Genomic DNA, 25,953 nt, shown 5'->3' with positions numbered 1-25,953 from the left:
AGGCTGAAAGTTATTAGTGTACAAGTAATTTAGCTAATCCAAAAACCGAAGCTTTAAGGCATGACACTGGTAGGAATATAAACTGTGTATTGGAACATTTCTGTTCTCACTCATTCTTCATTTGCCACAGATGGACATTGAGCTCTGTATCCAAGGTTACCCTGGTATCGTGGTATCATTAGCAATAGCAGTGTTGATTGAAGGAGCAATTGAGGTTCTTAAAGGAGCGCACATTTCTAAATGGAAGACATTGTGTGACAGTCTAGACTCAAGTCCAGATGGGAGCTGATGCTACAGAACATGTGCGGCTCATCTGTGTGTGTGTATGTGTGTGTGTGTGTGTAAGTAGGTGATCTCAGAGAGACCATGGTCTTGGGTGTCTTTGTTGTATCTTACACAGGGGAATTGATGTGTGCTGGAACAAATGATGCGTATATAGATTTAACTTTCATGATTAAGAAAAGAGGAGAGCTTTATTTGAGGTTTATTATCTCAATATAATCCATTCAGCCTGTTTTCTCTTCATGCGCTTTTGCAGATTGGCTCATATTATGGCAGTGAGTTAACTCCACTAGATCAGGATGAGGATGGATTGACTGATCTGCTGCTGGTGGCTGCTCCTATGTACTTCAGCAGAGGCTGGGAAACAGGCAGAGTCTACATCTACAGATTGGACTATCAGGTAAGCATCAGCAAAGCAAAGCAATATTATTACAAAACCAAGACTCATGAACACAGCTTAAATATATTTACATATTATGTCTTCCTCTAAGTACTTTCATTTGTCTTGTTCTTTTTTCTCTATCTGAAGGGAAATGTCAACCTGGAGGGCATTCTTGAGCCATCAGATTGGGCTCGCAACTCTCGTTTTGGCTCAGCCATGTCCTCCGTGCCTGATCTGAATGGTGATGGTCAAGGCGAGCTGGTGGTAGGTGCCCCTCTAGAGGATGATCATGGTGGTGCAATCTACCTTTTCTACAGCCGGCACAATGGTATTCTGCCAAAGTATACGCAGGTAGAACTCAAAGCTGTTATGGGTTGATATTATGTTCATCCACAGTGCTATGAATTTCTCATTTTCTACCTAATTGTTTCTTTTTCTTTATATTTCTGTTTGTCAGAGAATAGCAGCTGCGGACATATCCTCAGGCCTGCAGTATTTTGGTCGTAGTGTCCATGGTGTGATGGACATTAATGGAGATGGACTGATTGATTTGTCTGTAGGTGCTCTCGGTGCTGCCGTCTTACTCTGGTGAGTCGTTGGCTCAAAGAAACTGATAGCTGAAGAAGAAGACAGCCTTGATTGTCCAGTAAATTGAAATTCTTTATTTCATATATCTAAGCTGGGGTCAGACATGACACAGCACCCGTAGAGCAGAGAGAGTTAAGGGTGTTGTTTAAGCTGGGCTAGAAGTAACAGATTGACAGAGCCAGGGGTTGAACTCACAGCCTTGTGATCATTAGCCCAGAGCCTTAACCTCCACTGTTTACCACTGCTCAATGTAAGGGCTACAAAGTGTTTTTTTTTTCTGTTTTTCTTTACTGCTTGCTTCTGGTTTAACGAGCAGGTCTCGCAGCATGGTCCGTGTGCACCTTGATGTTCACTTTGAGCCATCAAAGATAAATGTGTTCAACAAAGACTGCGTGCGAGGAGGCAAAGAGGTGACCTGCATGGCAGCCAGAGTCTGCATCACCGTAAAGGCACGAACCCCGATGCCAGATACGCAAACTGTGGGTATGTAATCACTGTTACTCATCTTTGTAGAAATATCTTGGAAACACAAGGACAAATTAAATTATTACTGTCTGCTTTAAAGATTTAGCCATAAAGTATAGAAATGATTGCTTGTCTGCTTGTATACAAGTGAGCACAGACAAGAGAGTTGTGTAGTATTTTCCACTGAACTGCAGCTGTGTGAAATCTCCATCAGATGTGTTTGAAGGGTCAGTTTTTTGGATTTTTTTTATAATGGAAAGATTTTCATTTTATTTTAATGTGTTAAGCCACAGAAAACACAGCCATAGAAACCACTGTAAAACAGCGTCTGTCCCTTTTCTCTCCCTCTCACTCCTCATCTGGATCTAATTTCTGAAACTCTCTCTCTCTCTCTCTCTTTCTCTCTGTCTCCCTCATACACACACACACACACACACACACACACACACACACACACTTTATCACTTTCTCCAACTCTTTCATATCAGGCTTAACACTTGGCTGGCATTTTCTTAGTCTGGATCAGTACACAGATTATTTAAGCTGTTCCATCATCCATTTTGGAGAAATTGAGTCAGAAGTTTTTCCTTTATTAGATGATATTTTAGTAACAAAATTTTAAAAAAAAAATCCCCATTACAATAAGGAGAACTCTCTCTTTAGTGGTAGCCATGACATAATAGCATATTCAATCGAATTTATTTATTTATTTATTCACTGTAGATGAATTCTGGAAAAACATCCCAAACTCTGGCTTTGACAAAAATGTAGTTTTTCTGCCAATAATATCATTTGAAATCTCTATTTTTTTTAATGAAAACATACATATATTTTACCAAAATGATGTTTAAATGTTTTTATTTGGGACTCTTTCTAAACTTTCTGCTTGCAAAGGTCTCATTAGTTAAGGAGCCTGTTTTATTAACGTGGTAGTAAAAATAGTCAGACTGCTTCTATGGCTGTAAACTTGCTAGCTAAGTGTGATTTTCTCAAGCAATTAAAGTCTGATCGAGATGTTCACTGCAAAAAAAGTTAAAATATCTTTCATATAGTAAATGTATCTGGTATTTCTTATTATAGGATTACAAGTAACCAAATATAAGATCATTAAACATAGTTCTAGACATCATTACTCATTGCAAGCTTGTAATTATATTCTATTGGCAGATCATTTTCCTTCTTATTCTTATTCTTCTTTTTTTTCTTTTTTTTAAAAAAATCCTTATCTCCCAATAGAACAAACAAATTTCAAATTTGGCATGGCATGAAATAGGCTCCGTAATATTATATTTGGTTTGTTGCGATCTTATAATAGGAAATACTGGATACATGTGACTATATTCAAGGTATTTCCACTTGCTGATGTAATTTTTTGCATTGTTGCTATAGCAAAATGGACACAAGTCGAATCAATTCAGTTAGTTAATCAGATACTCTCAGACTCGCTGATTGTCTGCAGGGATCCTGCACTATTGCATCGTCAACAGAATAGAGAATAGAGCTTACAATCTCAGTACAAATGACAAGTTTGAACATTTATAAATGACCTAATAAAAGGTTATTAAGAATAAAGCATTTAGCCAAAAGCACAGTCCTCATGATTATTTCACTGCAGTGCAGTTTGGGCAGTGGAAGCTCAGTGCTTAAGACATTGGATTACTGATTGGAAGGTACACAGTAAAATCCCTAGTGTTGAATTAACACCCGGAGTGTTTATTTGAGTCCAGTTGACTTATATAAACACTGTAGGGTGTGAATTCAACACTGTGGGTGTTAAATCAACACTGGTGATTTTGCTGTGTAGTGAGTTCAAATCCAGGCATTGCCAAGCTGCCACTGCTGGGGCCTTGAGCAAAGCCCTTAAATGTAATGCCATACATGTCAAATGTCATTTTCTCATCAATGTAAGAGTGTACAGTGAACAGGCAGGATAATTATGAGGCTTGTTTTTAAATGCTGATGAGATGTGATGAGAAAGATATGAAAGATGCTTATGGTCAAAGTGATAACTCATTTCTCATTGTAAACTTAAAAATCATTCAAATTTGTCAGTAATATCGTTTTTCCATAAGTACATTAGGTTATAAATGTACAGGATGTTAAAAAGTCAGGAACCAATGGGACTATGTTGAGCAATATCCACTAAAATGTGATACAGCTGCTGAGAAAATCCGTAGAGCGTAAGGGTGAACATGTAGAGCATATGTGGTAAATAATAAATACGAAAGTAAGTATACAGTGGATATATAAAAAAAACAAAAAACTTTTCTACCTTTATTGTGAAATTTTAACCTATTAATTAAAGTGAAAAACAATAAGAATCATGTTAGGGGGAAAAAAGAAGAAAAAAAAGTACAATAACCTGGTTGTGTAAGTATGCACACCCCTAAACTAATGCTTAGTTGAAGCACTTTTAGTTTTTATCACAGCATTCAATCCTTTTGGGTAAGAGTCAATCAGTTTGGCACATCTGTATGCATATATTTGTAGATATCTATATTGACTTTTGCCATTCTTCCTTGCAAAAGCATTCTAATTCTGTCAAGTTGGCTGGGCATCTCCTGTGCACAGCTCTCTTCAGGTCAATCCACAGATTTTTGATTGGATTTAGGTCTGGACTCTGGCTGGGCCATTCCAAAACCTTGGACTTTTGGTGAAGCCATTCCTTTGTTGATCTGGAGCTTTGCTTTGGGTCATTATCATGCTGAAAGGTGAAATTCCTCTTCATTTTAAGAGTTTTAGCAGAAGCCTTAAGGTTTTGTACCAAAATTGACTGGTATTTGGAGCTATTCATTATTCTTGCCACAATGATTAAAGCCCCAGTTCCAGCTGAGGAAAAACAGCCCTAAAGGATGACGCTTCCACCACCATGCTTCACTGTCAGGATGGTGTTCTTTTTGTAATGTGCTTTGTTTTTTTGTGACAAACATATCTTTCGGTATCATTGCCAAAACGTTCAACTTTGGTCTCATCAGACCATAACGCATAATAACACATGATTTTGGGATTTTGTGTAATTTTTTTATTTTTGTTAAAATAAAAAAGGGTTCCGTCTTGCCAGCCAACCCCATAGCCAAGAGATGACGAATTGAAGAATGAAGAATTCAGGAGAGTGCTGTGACATGTAAGGAGCAACCAGTACTGGCCAGAAATTGCTGTAATTCTTTTAATGTTGCCGTAGGCCTCTTGGCAGCCTCCCTGACCAGTTTTCTCCTGATCTTCTCATCAATTTTAGAGGGACATCCTGTTCTCAGTAATATCACTGTCATGCCATATTTTCTCCACTTGTTGGTTATTGTCTTTACAGTGGTCCATGGTATATCCAATGCCTTGGAATTTTTTTTGAAACCCTCTCCTGATTGATATTTTTTCACAACGAGATCTCATACCTGCTTTGTAAGCTCTTGTGTCTCATGTTTTTTCCAGTTGGATGTTACGAAAGATGATGTCAGGAAAATCCTATAGGAAAAGCTGTACTTTATTTGGGGTAATCAGTCACTTTAATTGATGGCAGGTGTATACTAATTAGTGTTTAACCTGAGTTTGAATGTGATTGTTAGATTCTGAACACTGCCACATTCCCAATTATAAAAGGGTGTGCACACTTATGCAAGCTGCGTGTTGGAAGTTTTTTTGTAATTCTGGGTGTTTGTCACTTGATATTTATTTGTTGCAATTTCATAATAAAGGTGAAAAAGGTTCTGACATGATTTAACTTCTGGGTGTGTAGACTTTTTATATCCACTGTAGGTACATTCATTCTTATTGGTTCCTAACTTTGCAGACACTTTAGAGGTAGGCAGAGCATATTTTACTGTCTTTAAATGTGATTTTTTTTCCCCCTCTTTTTTCACTTTTGGCAGTATAAATATGGCACCAAATTCAGTTAATAGAAATACAAATTTTAAATTAACTGTACTACCCAACCCATAGCAACTGTAGAACATAACACTAGTGTGTGTTCTGGAAAATGCATTGGATTTACAGTTGAGGTCATACGTTTGCATAGGCATTGGAGAATCTACAAAATGTAAAATTTTTTTTTTTATTAAATTGCATTTTATTTTTTATGATATGATTTGTACTATGGGATGTAAAGGCCGCAAGACACAATAATTGAATTTACACAAATGAATCAGTTCAAAAGTTTACACATGATTGATTCTTAATACTGTGTGTTGTTACCTGGATGATCAACAACTGTGTTTATGTTTTGTGAGAGTACTTCATGAGTCCCTTGTTTGTCCTGAGCAGTTAAACTGCCCACTGTTCTTCAGAAAAATCCTCTAGGTCCTGCACATTATTATTCACATTTTATATATATATATATATATATATATATATATATATATATATATATATATATATATATATATATATATATATACACTTCACAAGAAAAAGAAAAAAGACTGTATTTTAAAGATAATTTTGTAAAATCAAAATAAGCTTTTCAGATCTTTATTGGAAAGGGTTTAAACAATGTTTTTCATGCTTGTTCAGTGAACCATAAACAATTATTGCACGTGCCCCTGTGGAACAGTCCTTAAGACACGAACAGTTTACAGGCAGTATGGAATTAAGGTCACAGTTACAATAACTTAGGACACTAAAGAGACCTTTCTACTGACTCTGAAAAACACCAGAAGAAAGATGTCTAGGGTTCCTGCTCACCTGCGTGAACATGCCATAGGCCTGCTGCAGGGAGGCATGAGGACTGCAGATGTGTCCAGAGCAATAAACTCCAATGTCTGTAATGTAAGACGCCTAAGACAGTGCTACAGGGAGACAGGAAGGACAGTTGATTGTCCTTGCAGTGGAAAATTCCATGTAACCGTGTGTCCCCCCCAGACGTGATCGAGAACTTGCAAATGCCTTGGTGGAAGAGTGGAGTAACATCTCACAGCAAGTACTGACAAATCTGGTGCAGTCCATGAGGATGAGATGCACCGTAGTACTTAAAGCAGCTGGAGGACACCAGATACTGACTGTTACTTTTAACAGCAGCTGGAGTCCCTTTATTCAGGGACTCATTATTACAATTATCTTCATCAAATGTCTCTGAAACTTGTTCAGTTTATGTCTCAGTTGTTGAATTTTTTATGTTAATATAAATATTTACACGGGTTAAGAAATTTTCTGGAAATAAAAGCAGTTGAATGTGAGAGGACGTTTATTTTTTTGGCTGAGTATAAATACAACTGTAGGATATGCTGCAAATTTTGCATATGCATGTTAAATACACCAGTTAACTAAGCAAGAATGTGGTTATTAAGCATTCATCTTATCACATTTGAGTTTCTCTTTGTCTCTCTTTGTCTCTGAAGCTCTTAAACAGAGCTGGGCTTTTGAAGAGAGACGCTACAGCCCCAGAGCAGTACTGGATTACACTGAAGGACAGCCTTCTGCAAATATCACTGTTCTACCAGACACACCGCACTGTGAGCACATTTACTTCCATGTGCATGTGAGTCTGACATCACCTCTTAACTTATATATTCTATTCCCAAAGTTTATCACTTTGTTAATACTAAAAAGGATATCAAATCCATACCAGTCTAGACATATTTATCTTAATTCTGTATATTTAGAATTTTTGCAATTTATCATTTATTACATTACATGGTTTAACAGATTTAACAGGTTTGTGTATCAAAGTCTGTGTACTGTGTGTACAGGAAACTGCCGATTACACTCGGCCAGTAGTATTCAATGTGGACGTGGAACTGCAGAACCTTGATGAAGGCCCCGTGCTGGATGATAGTTGGTCCACCTCACTACGTTCAGAGGTGACTCACAGCTAAAATAAGCTTTAAATGGCTAAAGTTACCTAAACATTGTTCATTGCTGGAATGCTATGCTTAATGCAGTGTAAGATTAATGGTGTTTCTTCCTCACATTTTCCTTCCTTAGCTGCCGTTCTGGAATGGATGTGAGGAAGATGATCGATGTGCGCCTAACTTGATGCTACAGAGCAGCACTGACCTACTGGACCGTAGGTGTGTTGTTGTGGAACCACACTCAAAGATAAATCTGTAGCACACATACCAGATCTGAAGTAATGTTTTTGTGTGATCTTTCACACACAAGCACATACATTACGCTGTGCACTGCTCTCCCTGGTAGCCTTGTACTGTATGTGTCTCTGTTTTTGTTTCCAGACAGTTCTGTGCTTGGAGACAGTGTGCTACATGCCCACTGTGTGGCCTGAAGGGGGCGAGGGGGAACACTGAGCGTGTGGTGGAAACCAGCAGGAGAAGAGTGCTGGTGGAGGTTCGACTGGAGAATAGAGGAGAAAATGCCTACAACACACAGCTTCACATTTCTCATTCAGCGAACCTGCACTTCTCCAGCCTGATGGTGAAGGTTTGCTTCCACACACACACATGCACAGCACCTCAATCAATTGATTGAGCTTGATCCGATTGAAATTTTGGTGGTGTAGATCTGAAATAATCAGGTAAATAGGAAAAAAAATAGCCATGTAAATGCTTGAATCCGACTATTTTCTAAGTTGGCTTCAAAAAATAACTTGCGCACATGCACAGTGCAGTGGAACGCAACAACAGATGCTCTGCGCTTGCACAGAAGTTTTGTTCGGAATATATGTAGTGCACATGTAAATGGATATTTGACTCAGATTACAATGTTTAGGGCACATATAACAAACAGTACTTTCCGAATCTGCAATTGGACTGAATTCATTCAGATTGACGACAATGGGCGCATGTAAACATACCTATTGTGTGTATCGGTCAGCCAGTCCAACCACATGACTTCAACTACTGCCTTGAAGAGACTGAGGGAGGGATGTTGAGTTAGGAGTATAAAGTGTCATGGTTTGTCATTCAAGGTGACATGCTAGTGTGTCCTGCATTCCAGACTCCTCCTGATGTAGAAATCAAGTGTGAGGCAGCAGAAAGAATAAGTCTCCAGAGGAACTGCAATGTCAGTGCTCCACTGATGAGGTCTCTCGCTCAGGTGAGACAAATGCTGCATCCCACTTACCTCGGAATGTTTGTATGCAACAAGCTAGCCAGCTAACTGCGATGAATAATGTATATTGACGTCCTCAAAACAGTGACCTGTATAATCAGTGTTATAGATTTAACAAGCAAACATGTATGTATGTTGATTGATCTAAAGGAAATACTCATACATACAACATAAATCATTTAATGGTTAAAAAAAACTGCTTCATGCTGTGAGCAGCCATGTTGATTTGATGTTACGTGCTGAACTTAGGACTGAGGATACCATCCCAAATTCCTGAGTAGGAATTCCAAGTTCAGGGGCATTTTCTTTCTTTCTTGGAAATTATGAGATACAGCCTTCAGTGTATGCATGATAAACATGCCTGTCACCGGCATATCCCCACATGGTTCTTGGCTGATGATGGGAAAGGGCCAGGGCTTTGCTAATAATAAAAAGATCTGCAGCAAAAGCTGTAGAACATCAACAAAGACGCAGTCCAGAGAAAACGGTCATTAATCTATTAGACTGTCATCCGTAAATTCCTTGAAAGTATATAATTCTTAGAAAGGTTAACAATAATTTCAGCCAAATTTCCAGTCAGTTTCATCTCTCCAAGTAGACATAAGCTATCTATCTTTCGAAGGATTTCATTTATACCTGTGAGGTTTAATTTATCCGCAGTGTGGTAGATCAGTAATGTTTTCCATATTATAATGTTTTCCTTATACTCTGCTTTTCCATATTTTATGTTCAATCTGTTAAGCCTTACTTTGTTCTTGCAGAATTCGTAATAATTTTGGTGCTGTGAGTTTTAATTATATACGTATAATATACCCAATGTATTATTTTCAGAGCCATTAGTGTCAAATTATATAAACCGTGATAGAGGAGACACTTTCCCAAACAGAGTTTCTAACCAGGTCCTCATTTTTACACTCTCACGGCTTCCCACACACCTGTGTCGGGTTCTGTTTCTTTATTTGTATTGGTATCTAAAGGAGAACAAAATTCTGGATCTTCAGGGGGTCCTATGAACCTGTTTGTGAAACACGTCATTAAACTGTTTGATAGCTTTGTGTTTTGTGAGTGTGTAAAAGCAAATTATTTTGTCTCATGACTTGGAAAAACAAAAAGTGCATTACTACTGTATATAGAAGCTTAACAATATAGATTGCTGCTTAATTTACCTTGGGTGTGTATGCATATGTTTGAATGTGCTTCATCCTAGGTGACCTTCCGGTTGGAATTGGAGTTTAGCAGATCAGTCTTTCTGGATTACATGCAAGTTTTGCTAAAGGCCTCCAGGTGAATACGAATATATTATTGTTTTAATAGTGCACTCACACAGTAAACAGAAAAGTCACATTGATCTCCACTTTTCTTAAATGTGTATTTTATCTTATGGGCTACTGAGCGGCGCAACAGAAAAAGCATTCACCCTATTGACTTGTACAGAGTCATGCAAACACCGTAATACGATTGCCCAATTGAGATTAAGACAATATTCTGATTCCCCAAATTTTGACTCCCACCCCTTGAATATGCCTGTTTTAATTGGAAATGTGTTGCATATAAACACCTTATTCAGAAAATCCACTCAAAGGAGATATATGCGCATGCTCAGTCCGCGAGGAATTGTGCGTGCTAACAGACGCTTAGCTGTAGGCTAGGTATTTAGGAATGGCATACTGTATTTACAACAACCATGTATACAGGAATATTTCAATGCCTCTATGCATATAAACATCGTATTCTGCAACCCGAATGTAGACCTTAAAGGGAATTTGATGTGCATGTAAACATAGTCATTGTCAGGAGTTGCGAGTTCAAATCCTGATGATGCCACAGCCAGGAGCCAAGGGAGCAAAACTGGCAGTGGGTGGGAGGGGTGAACTCCCTCCCCTGGCAGTGACGCTGGTCATCTGTAAGCTCATGTACAGTATGCAGAACAGGGTATATAGCACTTTCTTCCATGCGCATTCAGTTGTCTTGTGATGCGTGAGCAGTAGTTTGAAAAGATGCAGTTTGCTGGGTTGACATGTTTTGGCGGAACATGTGTTAAACTTCACCCCCTAGTTGGTAATAGGGAGTTAGCTGATGGGTGGGAATTGGCAGGTGAGCAAACTTGGATGTTTTAAATGTGTATTTTATCCATCATAAAAGTTTAGCTGTGATAAACAATATTTTTCTTTTTTTCTAGCAATGGTGAAGAAGTGACCCCAGAAGACAACATCAATAACATACATCATCCTTTAAGGCATGAAGCTGATATCCTCTTTACAAGGTAATAAACCACACATAACACATTCATATTCAGAACAATAAAGTTGACTGTGTCATGAATATCTCTGTCAGTGTTTCTATATGAAATAAGACAATGTATGAATGAACTTTCTTTTTTTTTTTTTAAACAACTGTCTTATGGGTCAGTGATGAAGCACATAACTTACCTATGTTTATGTTCTTATCCTTAGCATCTTACATTATATATACCTATCTTATACACTACTATACAATACAGTATATTAGGGGTTTTATTAATGTGCTTGTTCTAATAAATTATCATTTCCGTAGTAAGAGTTGTGCTGTTATTGGAAAATAAAACTCTTTGAGGTTGTAACTGTAATATTGTTTCATGTCGGGCCGCATCAGACCACCCCATCGCTGATTATTTTCCTGTAACACCATGCCCTATCAAGCATGAAGCGATTCATTACTTCCCAGTGATATCATCATGAACAAATGTGCAAAATGTGCAAAGTAGTAATTTTTTCAGTGTGAGTGCAGCAAAGAGAAAGTACACTGTGCACACTTTTATATAAGTACAAACCATATACTAGAAGCTAATCTATGCAGCTCACTGTTTTTTGATTTTTTTTTTTGACTACTTTTATCATCCAGGGATTCCAGCCCTTTTCGCTTTGAAATTAAATCTGTGCCTAATCTAGGCTATGCAGGCTCTACCTTCAATCTGTCCTATCAGGTAGGAATAACTTCTTCTTCCTTTTGCTGTGAAGTTGCTCGTGTGTTTTTATGCCAACTTCGCAAAAAGATCTCACTCAGTGATACAGTTTTTTAAACCCTTTTTTTTATGTTACACTGCAGCTCCAGAACCTCGGTCTGTTCCCTGTTACTCACCTGCTCCTCACAGTAGATGTTTTTTCTGTGACTAAAAAGGGCAATCATCTCCTGTACATCTCAGACATAAATGTGGATCAGGTATGGAATAAAAGTTAATTTTTAAATTATTTGTTTCCAGTCAAATACCTACAGTGCCCTCCACTATCACTGGCACCTTTGGTAAATAGGAACACAAATGAACACATTATTTAATGAAACCCGGGAGATTTCTCTCCCTCCATTTACAGTCCATGTAAACAAAACTTTCAAGCTCCACAAAGTTCATAAATGCATCGTGAAAGCAATCCATGTGACTCCAGTGGTTTCATCTCAACATTATGAAGTGATATAAAACTAAAAATTAGTCTTTATTCACAAAATATCTTCACTTCCTCATTCATCTCCGATGCACGTTCACAAGAGAACCACAACGTATGCGTGTTGTGTTGACGTGAGAGCGGACAAATGCAAGTCCTCCTCTATGTCGAAATCTGCAGCGTCCCTCTTCCTCTGCTGTAAACAGTGCAGCGCTTTTGGGTCCGGTTATATAGCAAGACCGTCCGGACCTGGAAGCACTGCACAGTTTACAGCAGAGGGACGCTGTACACAAACTGAGTCACTTAAAACAATCTTTGTGTATAAAAAAAATAAAATAAAAAAAAGTGTCTGCAGATTTTGACATAGAGGAAGACTTGCATTTTTTGTCTGCTTTCACATGCGTCATGGTTCTCTTGTGAATGTGCGTCGGAGATCTATGCAGAAGTAAAGATATTTTGTGTACACACAAACATTTGTATTGTTTCATAAAACTGGGATTAAACCACTGGAGTCACATGGATTACTTTTACAATGCCTTTATGAACTTTTCATAGCTTGAAAATTTTGGTTACATGGACTGTAAATGGAGGGACAGAAATCTCCCAGGTTTCATTAAAGATGTCTTCATTTGTGTTCCGAAGATGAATGAAAGTCTTACAGGTTTGGAATGACATAAGGATGAGTAATTGATGACAGGATTTTCATTTTTGGGTCAACTATCACTTTAAGTTAATGTGTATGTGCTTTGGTTTTCAGTAATGATTTACAGTGTAAGAGTCAGTGTATTTGTGCTGTCTCCAGAACTCTGGCTCTCAGTGTACAGTTCCACGCGTCACTGTAACAGATGTGCCCTCAGATGAAGACCTCTCGCTCACACCACAGCTGGTAATGATCTATTTATTGTATTTGATAAAAAGATCGATTTGATAAAAAGAGCTGAAGAGCTCCTGTCCACACTGGCTACTGTTTAGCAAGTGCAAAAATCCTTTTAGCTGAGATAAAACTGATCTGAAAAAAAGTGTTTATAATCATTTTAATTAGTAGGCCATAAATCAAAAAGACTAAACTACTTGATTTGTTCCTGTACTGCCTCTTCAGGTCCCAGTGCAATCCCTGTCATTTACACGTCTGTATCCCTATTTATTGTTTACTGAAACAGAATTCGTCGACTGCTGTAGCTTTTTCTGCACAGTGCAAGCTCATACTTCTACCCCAACAAGACATCAGAGTGACTGTGGCAGGATGGCTAAACCTCCACACGCTACAGAAAGTAAGCGGCTGGACTTTAATGCATTGTGGCTCCTTTTCAGAAATTAAATTTGCTCTTTGCTCATTGAGGTTTTAATGTGTTCAGTGTGGCAGATCAAGCCCTAACCCTAATATCATGTTTCTCATTAAACAGTACTCGTTTCTCACGGTGTCTTCTCTCTGCTTGTTGATGATACCGACTGATGATGTCTCTAATTTCATATAAGAAACAACTATTTCGGCTTTTTTTTAATCAGATAGATCTGATTAAATACGTGATAGACACGGCAAAATCGGCGCGGCGGCTCACAAAGTGTAGTGCCGCCCAGGGACGTGGCGGAGGAGGACTACACTTCCCGCTCATACCCGCGCTCGAGTTCGCCGGAGTTCTAATTACGAACACCTGTACACACCTAAGGTTATATAAGGGCCTCCCTAGCATGACCCGCTTGTGAAGTAACCGCTCAGCAGCCTAGTCTCTGTTTGATTACCAAGCCGGTTTCATTATAAGTGTTTTCCCTGGTGCTCGACTTCACGCTCGTCTCTCACTACGCTTTTGCCTACGTCCCTGATATACAGCATACCTGCTCTGTCCCGAGTCGATTCTCGTCCTGTGTTCAGTCACACGCCATCTCTCCGCTCGCCCGCGCTTGTCTCCGTCTACGCTACGTAACAAAAATGATGTGTTGCTACTACTAGAATGTAGTAAATTATTAGAAAGTCAGTGTAAAGTCAATATAAGGAAAGTTATCGGTCTCATTTTAAAGAATCCGCATGTTTTTCTTGTTTGTTTTGTACGTTGCTTGTGAAATACCAGCTATGTTCCAACATCAACAAAATTATATATAACCGAGACTTCTTTTTGGATGGCACATTTTGGGCAAGATGTCCTATACCTAATTTAGTTTAGTGTACTTTATGTGCCAGAATGCTATACAGTTTCCCCACCTCGAGAAGGCAACTGAAGTTCTTATGAAATGAAATTACTAGAAGAGCTACCATTACCACAACTCTCAGAACACGTTTTACCAGCCGGTCTTGGCAGTGTTATATGAAGTCTCTTAGGCTAGTTCACACTACACGACTTTCAATGTCGGCAGATCGCTGTGCTGTTCAGACTACACGACTTTCTGTCTTGTAATCGGAAGTCTTGAAGTCGTTGTGGTGTTCACATTACATGATTGCCCAGCGACAGGGGGTCACGCACGACACGATCTGACAACGGCTTTGTCAGCCGACGACTATTTGGTGTCCAAAGTACGTTTTGTCACGAAAACACATGCGAGAAGTGACACTGATATATGAAGTGAGAAACAGGTGTTGTTTATTTGAAGATGGACGTAGGATACAAACAAGTGGTGCGAGCTGTTTTTTTGCGAGCAGATGATTTGTGCTGAAGAAACCCCCAAAAAGGAAAAGAACGGATTAGCACATGCGGGCAGCAGGGATTGTGTGTGCTATAAAGAGAGTTGGAGAGAGAGTTGGAGGTGCTTCTCAATTTATGGTTTATAGGCCATAGGTTTAGCGGGTTTCTATTCCTCACTGTGACCTCACCCCATGGTTTGCTCTCTCATTGGCTTTAGCTCATCGCCGCAATCCTTGCCAGTGACGACACTTTTCACGTCACAGGATGTGGAGTTGTCCGACAGCTCCAGATATTTAGCATACCAAATATCTGTCTAGCGTCGATGATGCCTCGGTGATGTGTTGCCGAGGCTGTTCGATGCGTCGTTGAATAGTTCACACATAACGATCGACTGCCGATTGGCGAGCGCCGACTGCTCACGATTTTACAAAAAGGGTTTTTATCGGCAAGCTCAGCGACTTGCAAATCGGGTTTAAAATCATGTAGTGTGAACTAGGCTTGAATCAACAATCTTAATTACCATTCCTCTGATCCTTATGTAAAATAGTAATGTAAAATATTTTGAGTGCAGCAAATCACTTGAAAGAAAAAGGGTGTGGAAAGCAATCACCCATAAAACCAAACAACACAAAGTTTGAGTGGGGAAAAAAAAGTACTTCTGTTTTGCCCAGATAAACTTCAAGGCTTTGGAGTTGGTGATAATGGCAGCCATCGAGTTGAGCCCAAACAGCCCTGTGTTCCTGCATGAGGAAAGACCTACAAGACATGTGAGCACTACAAAATAATTCTATTCACAAACAAACCCTGTAAAGCATTTAATAAACGCCAAGTAGTAAAACAATAAGGATGAAAACATATAATAATAGAGAATAAAAGTTTTCATCATATGTGCACATGTATGTCTACTTTCTTGAATAATATTGAACATGTTTACAATAAAAAGAGAGTTACATTCCCTAACAAGATCACCCAATAATAATAATAATAATAATAGGGGGCACAGTGGCTCACACCTCCAGGGTTGGGGGTTCAATTCCCACCGCCACCCTGTGTGTGTGGAGTTTGCATGTTCTCCCTGTGCTTCGGGGGTTTCCCCGAATGCACTGTAGTCTGACTGGCATTTAAAATTTGTCCATAGTGTGTGAATGTGTGTTGGTACTGTGTCCAGGGTATCCCCACCTTGTGCCCCGAGTTCCCTGGGATAGGCAACAGAAATGTTGACATGTCCAATACTTATCTCCCCCACTATATTATATATATATATATATATATATATATATATATATATATATATATATATATATATATATATATATATATATATATATAGACTCAGCCTTTTTTTCATACATCCATATATGCACATACTGTATATCCAGGATTAAGCATTTATTTTTGTCTTGTCTTGTGTGCAGATAATTCTGGAGATTAGAAAGGATGAAGATTACAGAATTCCCATCTGGATTATAATCGGAAGCACTTTGGGAGGCCTACAGCTTTTGGCTCTGCTGGTACTAGCTCTCTGGAAGGCATGTTATCCTGATTCATTATTATACAACATCCATTATATTGTATTAATCAGGTAAACCTGCATGTAGAGTAGAATTGATGACTGTAACCCATCTATTGCTTTGCAGTTAGTCAGTCCCCCTTTACCAAGGACTAATATAGTAACTGGTAACCAAATATTTATCACACTATTTTCACCACACCACATTAACACTGACATAGCAGTGTGTGTTACTCTGGTATGGGTCTATTAGGTACAGCAGCACTGTTGGGGGTTTTAAACACCTCAGTGTTAAATGTTTAATGATCTCAGTGACATGCATATGGATAAGACAAAAATTATAGTCTCTTGGTGTACACCTACAAGGTGCAACAATAATGTCGATTTGTCTAATAAACAGATCAGTAAAATACCCAGTATTTAAAAACTCTATCAGAGCCAGATACACTTGTACCAGTGCAACACTAATGCCAGTCACTGCTGTGTTGAGAATGTTCACCACTCCTATAGGACAGGGTAGAAAATGGCTGACAAATTATTCATAGCAACAGACAGGTAACTGTGTACAAAGTGACCAATATGTTTGTTCCAACTGATAAAAGGGCTAATAATATTTTTTTAAATGTGTTACCAAAAACTACATAACTATAAGCTATGTGGAAACTGAGTATATATATACTACAACATGGTTGAATGCTTGAATTTGATTGGTCAGTAGGTGTGCATTATTTTCGTATAACAGCAAAGGTCGTAACGAACAATTCATATTAATACACTAATGTATTGTTGTTTCTATAGTAACGGTTCATACACAGGGCAGAAGCTCCATATAATCTAATAATAAATAGATTTGTTGTGTAAAATGGGTTGTTGTTTAACAAAGTTATTCTTATAACTGATGTAGTGAAGTCCTTTGGTAGGAGACATTAACATTTATGGAAGGAGTATCAGTTGTAAGCGCACTCAGTAGCCGAGAGAGAGAGAGAGAGAGGAATCAGCTATAAGCTATAATCACTGTGCTATAAGGTATAGGTGACCAATAAAGACTCATTATCATTATAACATGGGAGAACTGGAACAACTTGTTTCTCAGATGTTCCACAAGTTTAAATCTAACTAGCAGAAACCATTATAATGCATGGTGTGTTCATTAATAAATTAAACATTGTAATTGTTGGCAAATCACTGTGGTCTAAGCAGAACAACACACTCCAGAACATGCTGTTGCATGCCTTTTGTTTGTATAACAGCAGGGTCTGGAGTGTGTTGTTCCTTACTTCAGTGCTCACCAATGCTCTTCCTTGAGATGTTCCTGGAGATCTACCTTCCTGCTGGTTTCATGTCCAACCACAAACTCTACAGCACCTGTTTTAGTTGATCAAGAACTTCTTAAGGCATGATTAGATGGTCAGGTGGACACGATTATGGTTGGAGCTAAAGTCTTCAGGAAGATAGAGCTCCGGGAACAGGGTTGGTGACCACTGCCTTACATCTTAGTCTTTGAAGTCAGTCATAATGGATATGTACACATTAGGGAAAAACTCACAATAGGCTCTGTCTGTTTTTCTGTAGCTGGGATTCTTTCACAGGGAGAGACAACGTGAAAAAGATGAGAAGACCACAGAGCAGCGGTAAAGCCACGGTGTGCTCTTTCTTTCACAAGGCTGTAACTCAGGGATGCTCCAGGAGCATGGGTCCGTCTTCGCAGAACTCCGGCCATCTGACATTCGTCATGCACTGCTGAGCCCTCCCACTTTCTCACAGGACCAAAACGTTTGAATGCAGTAAAGATGCGGATCTCTGACGAGTCGTAACTTATGACCAAATTCTTAAACCTTGCAAGGCCTTGACAATACAAGACCTTAGATCTGTTAGCTATTTTAAGAATACAGAGTTAAAAAGAAATGTGGGATTTGTAAATGTAACAAATGTACAGTACTAGATGGAAGTACAATCAAATGCTTAAACAGATCATTTAGAACGCGTTTTGCATTGTAGTGATCGCACATAATCGCTCAATAGTTGCAGTAGCATAAATTCATGTGGATGCACTTGTACATATAGACTTGAACTAGTAACTAACCAGTGACAAAGACATTTCCTTTTGGAATGAATTATGGCAAGGTAATATAAAATACATTACATATCTGCTTTAATGGAGATGTTCCATTGCACCTTAAAGGAACTTCACTTCCTCCATGGATGCATCTTCTTTACTTCAGGCTGACATTTACCATCTAATGACTGTAAGTGAAGCAGATATCACACTTTTTAATCATACATTTTACATTTAACAGCGACTTTATTTGATACAGCACAAGAAGATAAGGCAATGAGCTACTGTTGGGTAGAATAAAGGCCAACTGTTGGGATAACTGTGTTGTTGGTTCATTTTTTGTTTGTTTGTTGGTGTTATTTTGAAATGGCTTCTTCTTAAATTTACTAAATTAAAAGAATATATCTGCGTGAGAGGCCTGTTGTATATTCTCCTGGAGTTAACACTAAGATGGACAGGTTGATGTGTTGGTCTTGACTGAGAAGATATTATATTGGATAATTGAATCATATGAAATTTGCCTCAGTTTACACCGCTATAGGGAATAAAAGCAGACAGCAACAATCAATGGCTTGCGATGAACATTTATGATGTCATTACGCTAATATTTTACTTAAAAACCAAAGTATGCGTTTCATGTTAAAAACTCAAAGTCGTTCAAAGCATTTAACAATAACGTAAGTATTTAACAAGCAGCTTATTAAATATTACAGTCACATCATTGCATCTGCTCTACTTATTAGGCTACGATCTTTTTTAGTACAATTTTAACGGCGCTATTTAAATGCTCTTGTTGTAGTCAGAAAGTCAGTTTACTGCTCATGTGAGCACTTAGTTATTGGTCACCTAATAAAAAAAGGGGGGGGGGGTTCTTTTTTTACATACTTACAATCACAGCAAATGCATGAAGTAGGTTGGCTGTTTATTTTTAGGTCGACCTACACTAACAATTTCAAATAGGCTTATATACTCCTGGGCAAAAATAAAATAAAATAGGCCAAGTTCAAAATGGTCTTCATTTTAATGGTCTTAACAACAAATCATTGGTCAGACAATTAACAAGAATTAAACAAAGGTACTCCTGAGACCTCCTGTGGCACCATGTGCTTGTTTACTTTTACTGCAGTGAACTGTTTGGGAAATTTACTTATGTAGTCTTCAAGTACTCGAAGGGAAAATCATGAGAACGATTAAAATGTTTGATGTCAAATTCAGGCAAACATATTTCTGAGTGTACAAATTAAAATAAAATCAATAAAATAAAAAGGTTTAAACATTTAAAGAAATCAAAGGGGAAAAAATATCCCTTACAAAAGTTACTTTATCTGTTTGTTTAATTCTTGCTAATTTCCTGACCAATAATTTGTATAAGACTATTAAAAGCTTAATATTTTGGCATTTTGGACTTGGACCATTTTTCTTTTCCCCCCAGGACTGTACATGAAGGACAAATTTAGTATTATTCCATACTATAGATTCAGGTGTTTTGATTTACATGCCGACCAATATAGTTATTGCAATAGACGGCACCGATCTCATAGCCAGTATCTGGACATCGGAGGGGAAAAAAGGCACGAATTTGAATCTGTAACAAATTTAGACTTAACCCTCTTACCCCGTATGGCCGAAAAACCGGCTTGCCCGTCTTTGATCTATTCCCGTAAGGACGATAGACCGGCTTGGTCGTCTATGCCAAATCCCCGTAAGGCCGATATAGAGGATTTACAGTGTAAACGTTATCCCCGTAAGGCCAGTGTACCGGCATTACTCTGCTATGATTCCTTACTTATTTAATTATTATTTTTTGACCCGGAAGGTTGATGACGTCACGACGTGATTACGTTATTACGCCGGCATTACGATGAAGCTGATCCAAGCGTGAATATAGGTGTAATAGTAGAAGTGAACTAAAAATGCCAAAGCGAAAAGCTAATCGTGTTCCAGCTAAAGTTACACCTACAGTGAACACAGGTACATCTAAAATAGTGAAAAAAAAGAAAACATACACAGTCACACAGGCGAGAGCGAGGATTCTAGATAGTGACAGCAGTGAAAGTTCAGGCGATGTTGAAACCGAAACCGAAACTGAAACTGATAGAGACGCAAACTCTCCTGATTCAGACCCTGATCCGTCTTCATCTTCAGCATCAACCAGTCAGACCGACACTGCAGGGGTCTGGAGTCATAACGGGACCATTTCTGTGCATTCGTGAAAACACTACCTGCTGGTCTGATTATCACCAGAAACTTGACTTTTGGCGCTAAAATGCATTTATTTATTTATTATTTATAAAGGCATTGACCACGCTGATGCTCGTATGGTACTTCTAAATTAGTAGAAGGATTTTAGCAAGCATTTTTTCGTAATTTCTCTAGTTAAGAATTGTGCTCTAAGTTTAGTAAAACACTGAACTGCTTCATTTTCAAAGTAATATTACACAAATACATTATTATAAGTTGTTTCAAGGCCTAAAAATGTTAAAATTAAAATGTTGATTTTGGCCCAGGAACTCAGGGTTGGCGTGCTGTTTCTCTGGGGAATATAGGGTTATGGGACCTAATACTGTGGGGACTTAGGGGTAAGAGGGTTAAAATCCGTTGTGCTACCTGAGCAAGGTGAGCACATTTTTAAAATCCAATTTAAGGTGGACTGCATCACATTGCATTCTCCATACATATATGTATATGTATAAATCATATGAATGGATGATGTATACAAACAACACACGTTATCGTACAGTCTAAGGTGTACCTAATAAAATGGCTACTGAGAACATGAACTGAACACATGACCTCTTGAATCAGACTGTGTAAAGAAGAGATGACAAAACATTTAATGTTGGCTTAATCTCGGTTCATTAGATTAAAAATAAAAAGTACAACCTCGTTACAATCACTAGTTCTCAAAGACAGAAAGCAAAGACTCAACATTTAAAGTCAAAGTTTGCAGACTCCGCCTCTTCCTTGCACAGAGATCCACATGCAACATGATGTTGCTTCTCAGACTTTAATGAAAAGATCCAAGCACCATCCAGGACAAGGCACAGCAGCACACGGTCATGTAGATATCAAATGACTTTACAATGGCATGATGGGAAACGTTGAAAAATGAAAGAACTAAAAAAAAAAAAAAAGTAAAAAAAAAATGTAAAAGAACCCATCAGAGGCACAGCTTAGTGTATTTATTTATAAAAGAAATTTGTGTACAGCCTGGCAAAGAAAGTTTCAATTTTAGTACACCAATCTGCTAAAGATTCCTTAGAAAATAGATCTTATGTTTTAAATAATTTTTTAATAAAATATGTTAATAAAACAAAATTAACGAAATCATCCTACGCAAAGTGCAGTCAGTAAAAAGCTGTTCTCTCTGGGGATTTTGTCATTCACATAAAAACGACAGTTTCATTTCAGTTCCTTAGCTATGGCCCCCAAAATGCACTGAGTGGTTATTTCAATATCGTATGTTGCACCCCATTACTTTGTATGAAGTGAGTGTAAACGATGGCCGGGGTGGGGGATCAGTCTAGATAAATCTGTACATCAGATGCATATGAGTGTGAAGGTCATTTTTAGATCCATGTGACGAGCACTTTTAACAAAGGGGAAGAGAGTTTGTTGTTTTAAAAAAAAAAAAAAAAAAAAACTTGATCAAGAATAACCAGCACCATCAGATCAGCTAAAAACTTCAGAAACTGAAAGAAATATAATAGATTAATGAAACTCAACAAACTCCTCTAGGCTTTTAGGAATCTGGTTTCGGTAGAGGATGTGATGCTGACGGACGGCCCGAGCAGCCAGGCACTTTAGACTCATTTTCATCTGCGTTTTCAGGAGGATCTCCGAGACACCCGTGGTGCTCTTCTCCAACGGCGTCTTCTTCTGCTTGTTGGTCATGTCAGTGTGAGCTCCGGCCTCCACTAGACTGATGATGATGGCGTGCAGGGTGAGGAAGTCACTGATGGGCCGATTGTACTGCACGATGAGGTGCAGAGGACTGTTTCCTTCATTATCTACGCAGTTCACCTGTGCGCCACAGTCCAGCAGTATCTTAGTGACTTGCGCATTGGGGAAGCTGCACACATCGTTCGTGTGGAAATCATCCACTGGAGTGCTGGAGCTGGCGGCCAGGTGGAGCAGCGACGAGCCTTCTCGGGTGCGTGGGTCGAGTCGGATTAGATCGTAAATTTGCTTGTTGATGCGTGCACGGTCCTCGTTGTCGCACTGCGTCTTGGTGGAGATGCACACCAGGTAGAGAAATGTAAAAATGTTTGACTCATAGCTGTCAGAGCAGGCTGGACGTTCAGCCTCGGAGGCCGTTTCCAAGCGCGCCATGCTGCGCCGGATCTCCAAGACACTGCAGCACAACACCTGCTCGACATCGGGCGCCTGAACTGGCTCCTTCAGGTGTACCATCTGTGAAAAAACTTGTGCAAAGCGCAAGAGGTCCTTGTGCGTGTTACGGTTGCTTCGTTGGCGCAGGTGCAAGGCATGTAGCCACAGCTTAATGCACTGTTCAAACTCCATGTTGTCGGCATAGACGGCACCACGGTATATGATGGGATGCGAAACGTCTACGCTGTCCGATCCAAGGATGCGTTCACGGACCATCAGACCTTCCATGTGTAGCGCGTCACGGTCCTGCCTGATGGCCTCCAGATCCTGAGGGGTCCTACACTCCATGCGGCCACCGTAAGCTTCCACGGGTGGTGGGAGCTCTTTGGCAATGACCCTTTCAGGGTTGCGGTAGCGCTCCAGCATGGCCAGATACAAGTAATGGTATGTCTTGAGGATGTCATAATTCTCACGGTCGTTAGCAAAGGAAGCTCCGAGCAGCTCCAACGCTTCGATACGGCTGTGAGAGTCACAGTCAGCATGCGACAGAAGCAACTCGACAACGTCTGCCTTGCAGCTTTCTGCCGCCACTTTGAGCGGCGTCATGCCGTGGCCGTTCACCACCATGGCTGCCTGACATCGCACCAGCTCCTTCACGATTTCCAGATGGCCAGCCTCAGCGGCGAAGTGCAGCGCCGTGGCGCCACAGTGGGCCTTCGCGTTTGGGTCGGCGTTTTCCTCAAGCAAAAAGCGCACGACGTCTGGGTGTCCCTTATAAGCAGCTATCATCAAGCAGGTATTGTCGTACTTATTGGCAATGCTGATGTCGGCGTTATGTTCCACCAGGTAGCGCACGATGTCTAGCCGACCGTCGAAGCAGGCTGCCCTGAGAGGGGTGGAGTTGGTCAGGGTGGTGTGGTTTACGTTGGCGTTGTGAGACACAAGAAGCCGCACGACTTCGAAGTGTCCAGCACCTGCTGCGCACCAGAGCGCCGTGGCTCCGTCGATTACATACCTGGAGAAAAGGGTACAGAGCGAGGAAAGGAATTTGTGATTGTTCATTCTTCAAAGTCAGATTAATTCATCAAGAACTAGGAAATCTGTACATGAGCTATTCGTTCAATATTATTAAAGATCACAAAAATCCACACCAATAGTTTCCCCAGTTGCATCCATAGTGTGAGCGGCTGAGAAGGGTCCGCTGTCCTTATACAAGTACGAGAGCGGCCTCTAGAGGCCAAATAAAATCTATCACTGACAAACTGTGTTGTGTTATTTGAAGTGTTTTTTTTAATAATTATTTTGGATGCCTCACTTTTTATTTGTTATGTGGGGTGCTACTTTTTGGTTCAGTTTGGATTAGGGCCACCCCATATCTCCATGTCTATATATATATATATATATATATTAATTACACACACACACACACATATACATGTGTATATATACACACAGTACATTTTCATGGTACAGGCAGTAATGTTTATTTTTTAAATAAAGCTCAGCAGTACTTTACACTGAGTGTTGTGTTTTCATTCAGTATCAATTTTAAAAACTACCGTTTGATTATAAGCAGGTCGGTACCGCCACAACTTAGTTATCAGTATCGGTATCAGTAAAATCCAGTATCGATCGAGCTGTAAACATTATAGTGCTCTTACCCGTCAAACCTGACTGTCCCAGTCTGCTCAGTGTCCACTCTGTAGTGGTCCAGAAGGAGCCGGACCACTTTGTCATGGCCGTTCCTTGCTGCTATGATGAGAGGAGTGGAGCGTTGACCAGCCAGCTGGGTTACATAGTCCAACAGGTACCGAGTCTCCAAGGCAGAATGGTTGAGTAAAAGAGCAGCTAGGGTCAGGACTCTGCCTTCACTGGCCGCTTTATAAACGTAGCTTGCCAACGACTCCATTCGGGCCGCCGGTTCTTCTTCCGTCTGCGTGAGTATCGCCCACAGGTCTGACAAAAACGCGGCTCGGCTCCCATTAAAAAGTCAGTCTGAGCTCACAAGCTCATGAGAAACATCCTCATGTGCTCGATTTGACGCATGACTGCATGCTAACTCCTAACAAACCGACACAAATAATAATAATAATAATAATAATAATAATAATACTGTTAACTAGTCTGAGATGTCAACAAACCTGGCAGGGTTACACTCTCCACACTGAATACTCTCAAGCCAAAGCACACATTACAATAAAAATATCCATCACATACACTGCTTCCCTCCGTTTAGAGACTGTATAAGCATTTAGACAGCTAGCTAGCTAACGTTAATGATGTTCTTAGCCAGCTAACTACAGGTGACTCGACACAGGAAGACTTCCTGTTGGTCCTTCCTAAGCGCTCTGCGTATTAACGTATTAACGTATTAACGTATTAACGGTATCGAATTGTGTTCGTGAGTTTTCGCTATAAAAGAAACAAAACCGCAAACACAACACGTACACGTTTAACCTTTATATTAAACTGCCACAAAGCTAAGCTAGCAGTTTCCGGAGTTAGTAGCAGAAAAACTAGTTCTGTTGTTCACTTCCGGTTGAGCTCAAGAAAATATTTCAAAAGAAAAGTTCGAACAAAAGCAGGTACAGAGCCCAATAGTCATTTATGAGCATGTGAACAGGTATGTATCGATACTTAAAAAATAAATTAATTAAAAATAATAAATGTAAGTAAGTGTAAATGTAAGAAAGGACATTTGTAGGAAGATCCCACTTTTTGCTGATGTCTATAGTAATTGCTCACATTTACAAAATGAACCTACAAGAAATAATAAGTATATTTAATGACAGTAAAGGTCAGTGTTTAATAATAATAAAAAAAATCTTCATTAAATTAATAAAATATTTTTTTTTTAAATTGAGGTTGTTCAATTTAGTTTTATACATGTTCTCATATTTATAGCTATATTTTGTTGTAATGTGACAAGTGATAATCTCAAGGTTTACTGGGTTGTATATGATTCTTATATGACTCTGTCTTTCATACTGTGGGTTTTAGTGAAGTTTATTGAAAACAAACATCGTCAACAACAAACACGACAATTCCTCTTCAGCATTCAGCAACTCCACGCGAGACGCCATGTTTGTAAGCGTTGCTGTGGTTATTCCGACAAACTACTTCTCTGAGCTATTTCCTTTTGGTTTATAGGACGATTACTCGGAGTCGCCCCCTTTCGTTTCAAAGAATATTACAACCGCGAGCGCATCAAGTATAAACGCCTCGTGCGATTGTGCAGGTGCGCGCGCTGTTAATGGAGGCTCGCGCTGCGGAGCCGGGAAAAAGTATAAACAAGGCTTTAACTACATGAG

The 25,953-nt window shown here is 39.3% G+C and overlaps 2 protein-coding genes across 2 annotated transcripts in view; one reads left to right on the top strand and one right to left on the bottom strand.

Moving 5' to 3' along the window:
* The window catches only part of itga11b (integrin, alpha 11b), a 34,243-nt gene extending 15,520 nt beyond the window's left edge, over positions 1–18,723 (top strand). The window contains exons 13-30 of the mRNA XM_053641233.1: positions 539–682; positions 812–1,015; positions 1,122–1,252; positions 1,569–1,735; positions 7,045–7,184; positions 7,396–7,506; positions 7,631–7,716; positions 7,879–8,083; positions 8,600–8,698; positions 9,921–9,997; positions 10,893–10,976; positions 11,594–11,675; positions 11,798–11,911; positions 12,932–13,015; positions 13,290–13,400; positions 15,416–15,511; positions 16,160–16,273; positions 17,827–18,723. Coding sequence (XP_053497208.1) covers positions 539–682; positions 812–1,015; positions 1,122–1,252; positions 1,569–1,735; positions 7,045–7,184; positions 7,396–7,506; positions 7,631–7,716; positions 7,879–8,083; positions 8,600–8,698; positions 9,921–9,997; positions 10,893–10,976; positions 11,594–11,675; positions 11,798–11,911; positions 12,932–13,015; positions 13,290–13,400; positions 15,416–15,511; positions 16,160–16,273; positions 17,827–17,889 — 2,112 coding nt within the window. The 3' untranslated portion in view covers positions 17,890–18,723. The remainder of the gene's footprint in view (positions 1–538; positions 683–811; positions 1,016–1,121; positions 1,253–1,568; positions 1,736–7,044; positions 7,185–7,395; positions 7,507–7,630; positions 7,717–7,878; positions 8,084–8,599; positions 8,699–9,920; positions 9,998–10,892; positions 10,977–11,593; positions 11,676–11,797; positions 11,912–12,931; positions 13,016–13,289; positions 13,401–15,415; positions 15,512–16,159; positions 16,274–17,826) is intronic.
* Positions 18,724–21,405: 2,682 nt separating this feature from the next.
* Positions 21,406–25,156, bottom strand: fem1b (fem-1 homolog b). The gene is made up of 3 exons (XM_053641234.1): positions 24,784–25,156; positions 24,304–24,704; positions 21,406–23,657 (listed from the first exon to the last, which is right to left on the bottom strand). Exons 2-3 carry the CDS (start codon positions 24,549–24,551, stop codon positions 22,022–22,024), a joined length of 1,884 nt encoding a protein of 627 aa, XP_053497209.1. The 5' UTR covers positions 24,552–24,704; positions 24,784–25,156; the 3' UTR covers positions 21,406–22,021.
* Between the last annotated feature and the right edge of the window lie 797 nt (positions 25,157–25,953).

The sequence above is a fragment of the Ictalurus furcatus genome, chromosome 14 (genome assembly GCF_023375685.1).
Source record: "Ictalurus furcatus strain D&B chromosome 14, Billie_1.0, whole genome shotgun sequence".
NCBI lineage: Eukaryota > Metazoa > Chordata > Actinopteri > Siluriformes > Ictaluridae > Ictalurus > Ictalurus furcatus.
Note: the sequence above shows the minus strand (reverse complement) of the source record. Positions and strands in the feature narration are given on the sequence as shown.

What these genes read in the sequence shown, in the direction of transcription:
- fem1b (XM_053641234.1), bottom strand. Translation starts at nt 24,551, where the DNA reads ATGGAGTCGTTGGCAAGCTACGTTTATAAAGCGGCCAGTGAAGGCAGA. An exon ending in GGGACAGTCAGGTTTGACGG is followed by an intron (nt 23,658 to 24,303) that starts GTAAGAGCACTA and finishes CCTTTTCTCCAG; the next exon opens with GTATGTAATCGACGGAGCCA.